Raw genomic sequence first — 10,000 nt, 5'->3', positions numbered from 1 at the left:
GATTCCTTGACGTTCCCGTGGCCATCACACTAAACACTCAGTCCTGCTTGGCAGGGGTCCTGACAAGGCCAGAGACGGGTTTGCTCAGAGCTACGTGTCTTCAGGATGATGCAAGTCCAGGAGCGTGCCTGGCCTGCAGTGCTTATTGGGCTGAAAGGGTTTCAGGGTGGTTACAGTCGTGGTATAAGAAGAGAAGTGACTTTTTAAAGAAAGTGTTGCCAGTGAAAACCAGTCAGGAATGACTTGATCTAAAAACGGACGCCTCCCCCTTGTTGTAAGAGGCATGTTGAGGGGCTGGTGGGTGAAGACTAAGACTAGCTGCTGAGTCAGGAGGTTGTTTGGCTTTGGCCAAGACCAGACTTCCCTACCCCACAGGTGGCAGAAGCTCTGCTTAGAGTTAAGACTCTGGTTTCTGGTTGGGCCACGTGAGGGAGGCTCCCCCCACCCCCCCACAGCTGGGCCCAACAACACAGAGACCTCACCCACTGAACCCCTTCAGCATCAGGCATGAACAGGAAGGGTTGGGATGGGGTGAAGATGTCATGTTTCCCCTTCAGAAGTTTAGACTCTAATGACCCTTGGCATAGAGAAACCCAAAGCAGTGTCAAAGAGATAGATGAGGTCCACTCAGATTGGGCTGAACACGGTAATCATCACTACAACTTGTTGAGAGCGTATCACCTCCCAAACACTGTGTGAAACATCTTATCCACATGCTGCTTGATCCTAACCATAGTCCTAGGAGGTTGATATTATTATTCCCACTTCACAGATGGGAAGGCTGAGCCTAGGGGCAAGTAGGTAGAAATAACTACTAACTTGAGAGGTGGTTGTAAGGATTAAATAGGAGATAGCATATCAGTTTCTATAACTCAAAGAGGTGATTTGGATGCCACCTCTCTATGTAACTAGCTGTGTGACCTTGAGAAAGTCACTTAACTCTCTGGGCATCACCTCCCTTCTTTGTAAGATGGAGCGTTGGATTAGTTAACCTTGGTATCCCCTCTTCTTCTTTTCCACTCTGGGTTCCAGGATGACCAGACCCCCCTTCACTGTGCAGCTCGCATTGGCCATACAAACATGGTGAAGCTCCTGCTAGAAAACAGTGCCAACCCCAACCTGGCCACCACTGCCGGGCACACCCCCCTGCACATTGCAGCTCGAGAGGGCCACGTGGAGACGGCTCTGGCCCTTCTGGAAAAGGAAGCGTCCCAGGCATGCATGACCAAGGTACAGCCTCCTCCTCCTGTTCTCTAGCGGTGACTACCCCAGGCCACTCACTGCTGGGCCTGGGGGCAAGGGAGGGGCATTCCCTCCTGACCCTCTGTGTTGCCTTAATTGTGCTGTAAACAGGGGGTAGAGGCAGCGGGGGGAGGGCTGGGCCAGCACCCACAGGACTGGCCATCATTTGGGAGCCTGCTATGTCATGGTTCTGCCCCAGAAACGGGGTGGACTGTAGTTTCCCATTCACCCACTCGACCTTCATGCATTTATCTCACAATCGCTATTGGCTCAGCACCTCCTCTAGACAAACCAGCAGGTTTTGGGATATTGGGAGTAAGACTCAGCCCCTGCCTTCAACAAGCTAACGGTCAAATCACAACAAAAGATGGTTTTCTGCTCACTACGAGAAGGGCGGGCTGGGGGTGGGGGAGGAAACCTGCGATTCCTGTGGCCTCTCGGAGGGATCAGAAATTCGGGGTCCTTTATTTGACAGGCGTCTCCACGCTTGTTAAGGGGGGACACCTCCTCTGCCCTGGCCCTTGCTCCAGGGAGGACGGCTGTGGCTCCCGTGGCTCTGACAGCCTGTGTTTCTCCTCAGAAAGGATTTACCCCTCTCCATGTGGCGGCCAAGTACGGGAAGGCTCGGGTGGCAGAGGTGCTGCTGGAGCGGGACGCACACCCTAATGCGGCCGGAAAGGTGAGTGTGCCCTCGCCTCCCTCTCTCGGGCTAGAAGCCGGAGCAAAAGGTAAACTCACTACTTGTGAAGGGCACCACTTGCCTAAGCCCATCTTCTCCATCTTCTCAATGGGCAGCTATCCAGAGAGAATGACCTTTAGGAAGACTGGTCTTTCTGTCAAAGGCCTTGACCTTCTAGAAAGACCCGGTGGGCTTCTTGGAGCGAGTGTGCTGATGGTGCTGCCGCATCGGGCCCAGCAGGAGTGAGGAGGTGGCCCTGGGTCCGGCTGCTTATGCCCTTAGTGACTTCTGATCAAGATTGGTTCTGGAATGATTGTGTTGTTGTTGTTAATCCACACAGGAGTATTTTATTTGCCCCATTGATTTTTTTTTAGAGTGAGGGGATGGGAGGGAGGGAAGGAAAGAGAAAGGGAGAGACACCTTGATTGGCTGCCTCCCACACACGCCCTGACCCAGGTATGTGCCCTTGACCGGCAATCAAACCTACAATCCTTTGGTCCAGTGGTCGGCAAACTCATTAGTCAACAGAGCCAAATATCAACAGTACAACGATTGACATTTCTTTTGAGAGCCAAATTTTTTAAACTTAAACTTCTTCTAACGCCACTTCTTCAAAATACACTCGCCCAGGCCGTGGTCTTTTGTGGAAGAGCCACACTCAAGGGGCCCAAGAGCCGCATGTGGCTCGCGAGCCGCAGTTTGCCGGCCACTGCTTTGGTCCATGGGCCAGTGCTCTAACCATTGAGCAAACGAGCCAGGGCGTTCCGGAATGATTTTAACCAGATTTTACCTGCACAAAAGAAGTGACGTGGACCCCAGCATGGTGCTGCTGTAGCTAAGGGGATCTCTAAGAAGAAAGTCCACTGAGTGAAGGCTGTTCTCTCTGTCGTCCCCGCTCCCCCCGCAGAACGGCCTGACTCCCCTGCACGTGGCCGTCCATCACAACCACCTGGACATCGTCAAGCTGCTGCTCCCGCGGGGCGGCTCCCCACACAGTCCTGCTTGGGTAAGCCTCCCCGGTCCCCGCAGCAGGGCCCGGAGCGCAGCTGCCTGCCTTCCTCCCGGGAGGGCTGTTCCAGAAGCAGCCAGAGGGCTCGGGGGTTTTGCTTTTATTTTTGCCTCAGAAATCTCGCCCCCCTTTCTCAGCTCTTCCCTGCAGTATAGTTGCCGCTGTCTGGGGACCAGGAGTGGGTGGGAAGTGGGAAACACTTCTTAGCATCAGGCTGCCTCACAGAGGTGGATTCTTTTTACACCATAACGTGTCCCCGAAGCGCTGAGTGTCCGCTGAGTTTTGCACGTGGGCCGTCCAAGGTCAGCACGCACAGGCGCCTCCACGTGGGGTCCGTCCCCGCCAGTCTCGCTCCAGCGCAATGACCGCATGTTGAGAACTATGCGGGGCTGTGAGTGAACTTGCCGGAACCTTGAAGAAAGGGACCCATTTTGAATGTGAATATCCCTTCCTCCCCGCAAGCTATTCCTCTTGTGAGTTCGGACTTTTAGGTGGTGGTGTTTTTAAACGAGGCACAGCCATGTATGTCACATGTAGACGCATGTTCAGTGTGCCGGCCTCCTGCAGCCTCTGAAACGCCAGCTCAGGGCAGCAGCCTCCTGGCCACCTAAGGGAAGGGAGGAAAGGGAGCTGACAGGCTGGCTTATGTAAGACCAGATTGGCGGGTGGGGGTGGGGTGATCCAAGGTGTTGGGAGGAAGCTGGACAGAGGATCATTTTTTGGGGACAGGCTGCCCCCTGTGGGACGAGAGGGTGTGCAGTGGTTGTCTGGGAGGAGAGGGTCGCTGTGGGGCTGGTGGCCGCTCTAGGAGGAGGGACCAGGCGAGGGAGCAGGGCTTGGGTAAGGACACAGGCAGTCCCTGCATTCTGGAGCTCGCCAGCCGCCAGCCGGTAGGGCGGCCGAGACTCGGAGGGATAATTTCTGGGGGAGCAAACCCCAGAGCTCAGCCAAGCCGCAGGAGTGGGCTGTCAGGTGCGTTGGTGTGCGGGTCCAGCTGACACCTGCCGACTTCGTGGGGACGCAGGGCAGTCAGGGAGGATCAGTGCGGGCTTGCCGTTTGCCTTCCCTCTTCAGAATGGATGCTCCTCTGCATTTTACAGCCTCCCTGTCTGCGGGCAGTGTCTCCCAGGTGCCCCTGTCTCCTTGGGCTCCCGTCCCCGCCGCTGTTGTAGCAAAGCCCACGTCACTGTGTAGACAGAGCATGCGGCCCTGCTATGATGTGACTTACTCCTGCGTCTAAAAATAAAAAGCTGGGCTCCCCTCCTCCTCCCACCCCCTCCTTGTAGCAAAGAAACCCGAGCCAGGTTCGTGGTATTTAAAGAGAGATTTATCCAAGCACAAACACTGTACAGATGGGTTTTGTTTCCATGGCAAAAAATAGTTTACCAAGTCGTCTGGCAATTTTGTAGAATTTCTCATGCAAATCTCTCTGCACCCAAACCAAACCCTCCCCTTTCTAATTTTGATGCTAATGTTGTTCTAACATTTCGGCAGCTCTCTCTCCAGCGGGCACGCCTTTGGATGAGCTCATTTCCTGGGGAAAGCAGAGCCTTTGCCTGGCACCTCACCCTCCCTGACCTCTCCCTGACTCTCCTGCCTCCTTACTCCTTGTCCTTGTCACCTACAGGTCATTCATTCCCTTCAGTCCTGGTTTCGGGAAAGCTCAGAGGAGCAGTCCTGTTTTTGAGACTGGCATTTGTATCTCAGCTTTAACCTCGGTCACCTGGCAGCCAGAGCCACCTCCAGGGCCCGCTTGCCCTTTGGCGGGACAGGGTACTATCCTTGCCAGTGTGACATCCACAGCTGCCCAAGAGCCTGGGACTCCTAACATACTTCCATGAATAGACTTCCAATTGCTCCAGTTACTGTCCTTTGTGCAGGAACAGAAGTCCTAGTCATCGTTGCTTTTATGTAGTGACTGCCTGCTGTGGGCCAGGCACCCAGCTAGGTGTTCAGCGGCCTCCTCCCAGCTCACCCTGACAGCTGTACTGAGCAGACATTCCCCGACACTCACCGTAGAGAGAGTGATCTCTCACACCTCTTTTCTTCGCTCTCTTTTGATATAGTACAAAATTCATTTTGTTTAATTACCTTTATTATATCAAAATGCCATCTTGTCATGGGAAAACAACCTACAAAGAAGAATTTAATGTTTCTCATAACATAATCAAATTAAAAAGGAGAAACACTCTAATGAATTACCTTACATAATTATTTAAAGGGAATGATTTTTTAATTCAATTTCATTTTTTGGGTAAGTTGCAACTTTTCATTTCTCCATGAAAACCCACTTGGCAGATGGCTCTGCCCCTGTCCCCCAGTGCTATAAAACTGTATTGGTCAGGCCCACCCCCCCCCCCCCCCCGCCTTTTCCTATTTTCTCATCAGTGATCCTGGCAGAATCAGAAATGTTGGTTTCTCCAGTAAGACCGTGGCTGGCAGGAGAGACTCAGTTCTCTGGGACCGCACGAAGCATGCTGGCAGGGTGGGGGCCCATATGCCTTATGCCATCTGCTCTGGGGCTGGGTGGACATGTGCTCACACAGTCATGGTCCTGCTCTGAGGCCCTCAGGCCTGGCACCTCCCTGGGCCCTGAGTGCTTTGGGACCATGATCCTCAAAGTGTGGCTCTCAGACCATCAGCATCAGCATCACCGGGGAGCTTGTTAGGAACGCAGAATCTTGGGTCCCCCTAGAGCTTCTGGGTCAGGATCTGCATTTTAACAAGACCTCGAGTGCTCTCAGACACATGGAAGTGTTAGAAGCGCAGGCCCCGCTGGAAGAAGCTGGGATCTGGAGGCAGAAGGCCAGGCTCGGGCCAGCGGCTGTTCCATTGACTAGGTGACATCGGATAAGGCACTTGGCCTCCCAGAGAACTGGCTTATTTATCCACAAAGGGGGGAAATAATCAAAAGGCCTACATGGTGGCAGTGACGCTCAAGAGGGACGATGTAAGTGAAGGTGGTTTCAGTGGTGACGGTGACGATCAAAGTCATGGTCACCTGTCCGCAGTGGGGTAAGGCGCCTACTCCTGGACGTAAATCTACGCTCTGCTTCCTTCATTGAGAAAGTCCTACCACCAAAAAGAAAAGGAAAAAGAAAGGCCGGCTGAATACATAGTGCACGGTGACACAGCTGACATTGGGGCCAGCTCCTTTATCTCATCGTGGACTAGACACATCTTGTGGGCCATACCAAGCTTTATTACTCTTACATCTTTTTAAAATAAATATATTTTTATTGATTTCAGAGAGGAAGGGAGAGGGAGAGAGAGGCAGAAACATCAATAATGAGGGAGAAGCATTGACTGGCTGCTTTCTGCACGCCCCACACTGGGGATCGAGCCCACAATCCAGGCCTGTGCCCTGACCAGGAATCGAACCGTGACCTGGATCATAAGTGGATGCTCAACCACTGAGCCGTGCCAGTGGGAAATGACTCTTATATCTTAATTTTGGAAAGTGCCTTCAAATATTACTGTATTCGATCTATTCAACAACTTTGAGAACAAGGTAGATGTTATTATCCACCTTTCATGGCTTAAAAAATACAAACGGAAGTCTAGACGTTGCTGAAGAGCTTGCATGCATTGCACGGCTAGTCAGAGCGGAACAGAACCGACTCCACGTTTCCAAGTTCCTTGCCGGGCGCGTGTCCTCTTCCTCCACCTGCCTGAAGCCGGCAAGTCCAGGGAGCACGTGGCCCAGCGCACAGGGAAAGAAGGGCTCCGCAGCTTCTCCTTTATGAAATGTTGGGGGGTTGTGCTTAAAGCAGGAAGGAGGGAGAGGGAACCTTGTATTTTCTTACTTACCTAGTTTTCTAGGGGTTCTATAGGCAGCCTACTTGCACCCCAGCATCTGTTAGTGAGAGCACTCCCTGCACAGCAGTTTATCAGAGCCCGGTAGAGAAAATAGATGGTGAGAAAAGGCACAGAACTTCACCGGCTCCAAATCACATAGACTTGGTTCGTTTATTTGTTTCCTGAAGTTGCCCTCCTGGGTGACACCAGCCCTGCTTGGGGGGAGGGGGCGGGGGGGGGGGGGGCGGTGTCCAGCCAGCCAAGGCCCAGGCCTAATCCCCCCGACCCCAGAGGATTAAATGTGAGGCAGGTGCTCACGTCCTCTGCTGAGCATTCCTGGAACCATCCTTCTGTTTCAGAATGGCTACACCCCTTTGCACATCGCTGCCAAGCAGAACCAGATGGAGGTGGCCCGCAATCTGCTGCAGTACGGGGCGTCCCCGAATGCAGAGTCGGTGCAAGGCGTGACACCCCTTCACCTGGCTGCCCAGGAGGGTCATGCAGAGATGGTGGCCCTGCTACTCTCCAAACAAGCCAACGGCAACCTGGGGAACAAGGTAAACACGGTGCCTCCTGGCTGGCCCTGGGGTCTCAGCCATGGTTTCGTGTTAGCGAGCTGGACATTATGTCTGAATATCGGGCACCCCCTGGGTGCCCAGGTTCTGAATTAGGTGGTGTGTGTGTGTGTGTGTGTGTGTGTGTGTGTGTGTGTGTGTGCAATCCTTACAGCAGCCCTTTGTAGCTTTTATCTTAGTTTTATAAGTGGAAAAAAAAAAACAGATTCTGAGAGGTTGCGTATTCCTAAGGTTACATGACCCCGAGCCTATCTGATGCCAAAGCCTTTGCTGACTCTTTTTAAAAAGATGGGTTCAAGAATCAGCAAAAAGGTCAATAATAAAATCCACAATACACATTCCCAAACGCAGGCCAGTATGACATTCAGGAATATATTTAGTAATTTGGTACTAACTATTCTTTTTCAGTAGGGAGGATATTTTTTTAAAATGCCAGTCTTTACATTAAAATAGGAATTCTCTATCCAGGGATTGCTAGCATATGAGTCTGAAACCTTTCAGATCTGTACACAACATTTTGGGAAGATGGGCCTGTGAGCATTTTCTGGATAAAGTCTTCATAGTTTTCATTGGCCTCTCCAAGGGATGCATGACCCAAGAAAAACTAAGAGTCACTTCTTTTTAAAAATAGTTTTATTGAACTCTAATTCACATGCTGTAAAATTCACCCGTTTGCATTGTACTATTCAGTGGTTTTTGGTATAGTTGTAGAATTGGGCAGCCATCACCACTGTCTAATTTCAGAACATTTCCATCACCCCAAAAGGAAACCTCATACCCATTAGCTGTCACTTCCCATGTCCACCAAACCCCCCAGTCCCTGGCACTTTCTGTCACTATGAACTTGCCTATTCTGGACCTTTCATACACTACGCAGAGCCACTTCTTTAGATGATAAATGAACATAATACAGCTTCAGAAAAGCATGCATTGTCTGACATTTTGGGGGAGTGTGCACAAATCAAACGAGATCTCTGGTGCATGACTATCCTCACGAGGAAGCTCTGAGGAGAAGTCCAAGAATATGGTGTTTTTAGTCCCAGCAAGAGATCCTCTATCCTTTTCACAGTGCAACACTGGCTGTGATCTAATTAGATGGCACATCGTACTTTTCAGTGCATTTTCATCTTTTTTCAAGAGCTCTTTACTTTGCTCTTGAATAGATCAGCGATAATCCGTATTTTCTAGATAAGGAAACGAAAGGCTCCGAGGTTCATCTTGAATCTTGGGAACAGGGACTGTTACAATTGGAAAGTACAGAAAGCTCATCTGGTTCAGAGGCCAGCAAACGGGGACCTATTGGCCCAATCCGGCCCACCACTTGTTGGTGCAAATAAAGTTTTGTTGGAACACACATGCCCCATTTGTTCATGTGTCGGCCATCCCCGCTTTCTCACTGTAACTGGCAGAGTTGGGTAGTTGCAAGAGAGATACAAGCCGAAAATATTGACGACCAGGCCCTTAACAGAAAATGTTGCTGACCTCTGACTGACTTTAACCTCATGTTTTAGAGGAGGGTACGAAGGCTCAGAGCTGGGGGAGCTTTGCTGGTTGGCGGCCGCAGAGCCGGGTTCGGCTCCCAGACCTCCGCTCTTTCTTTGTGGCCTGGAACGCTTCACTGGCTACGAGATGATGCAATTCTTTTTCTTTCCAGAGCGGACTCACCCCCCTCCACCTGGTAGCACAAGAAGGCCACGTTTCAGTGGCAGACGTGCTGATCAAACACGGTGTCACGGTGGACGCCCCCACCCGGGTAAGGCTCCCCCACCCTCCCTCCCTGTGTGCGCCCATCGCCCTGCCCAGTGCCTGCCTCCCTCACGCTTCAGAACTGACTCCTCCTCAGAGCGTAGAAACGCCAAGGACGCTGTGACGTATTCTGCTCTACCGCTTCCTAGGGGTGGCAGTGGAGTTTGAAGACACCAATCCTCATCGCCTCACTTTCCAGTTGGGAATTTTGAAGTTTGCTAGACCTTTGAGCCTCTATAGTGAGAAACTGAGAGAAACGTTTAATCATGATCCCAAGACCTGTCTTACTGGTACATGAGCTGGGTATCAAAACGCCAGGCTTCCCAGGATTCACTAGAAAATGCAGCCTTTTATTCCAGCGTTCAGTCAAATGCAGCTCAGCTTTCTATGGAGCTCTCTGTGTGTAAGATGCTCCGTGAGGTGACTGAGGATAGCCATGCACAGCCCGGGCAGTGAGTCTGCCTCGAGGCATCTGTAGCTTAGTGTGGGGGTGACTGTCCGAGGCAAGAAGGGACAGCCTAACGTGATTTCCTGAGTAAGAGAGGCCCCAGAGAGCCACTCGAAGCACAAAGGGGGAGAGTGTTTCCATTTGGTAGAAGAAGGAGGCTTCGTTGAAGAAGTGGCATTCTATTCCTTTTTGCCACGAGGCAGCTGTGTTAAAGAAGGGACAGTGTGACACCCCTCCAACCCCACCCCACCCCCGAAGTTCCACAGGAACACCAGTCAACAACATGGCGTGAGGTCTTCCCTGAGAAAAATCTAGAAACTGTATTTTATCCCCAGTTGTTTGCAGCCTCAACAGGAATCTGCTTGGAAACCAAGGATGTTCTGGATTTCTGAAGCTTCTCTTGTGGGCCCAGTTTAGTCTTTTGGGGCCCTGGCCTGAGAGACCCTATTCTGTGGGTTAGGACCTGGTAGGTCCCAAAGCCATATCATTACTCGGGGTTCAGC

General features: G+C 51.6%; 1 protein-coding gene across 1 annotated transcript in view; it reads left to right on the top strand.

The window, feature by feature from the left end:
* Positions 1 to 10,000, top strand: part of ANK1 (ankyrin 1) — a gene marked incomplete at its 5' end in the record, with an annotated part of 198,141 nt that overhangs the window by 147,422 nt on the left and 40,719 nt on the right. Inside the window, 5 exon segments of the mRNA XM_079779383.1 lie at positions 1,033 to 1,230; positions 1,823 to 1,921; positions 2,829 to 2,927; positions 7,088 to 7,285; positions 8,958 to 9,056. Coding sequence (XP_079635509.1) covers positions 1,033 to 1,230; positions 1,823 to 1,921; positions 2,829 to 2,927; positions 7,088 to 7,285; positions 8,958 to 9,056 — 693 coding nt within the window.

The sequence above is a fragment of the Cnephaeus nilssonii genome, assembly GCF_951640355.1.
Source record: "Cnephaeus nilssonii genome assembly, chromosome: 8".
Lineage (NCBI taxonomy): Eukaryota > Metazoa > Chordata > Mammalia > Chiroptera > Vespertilionidae > Cnephaeus > Cnephaeus nilssonii.
The sequence above is the reverse complement of the archived record's forward strand: the minus strand, read 5'-3'. Positions and strand labels throughout refer to the sequence as shown.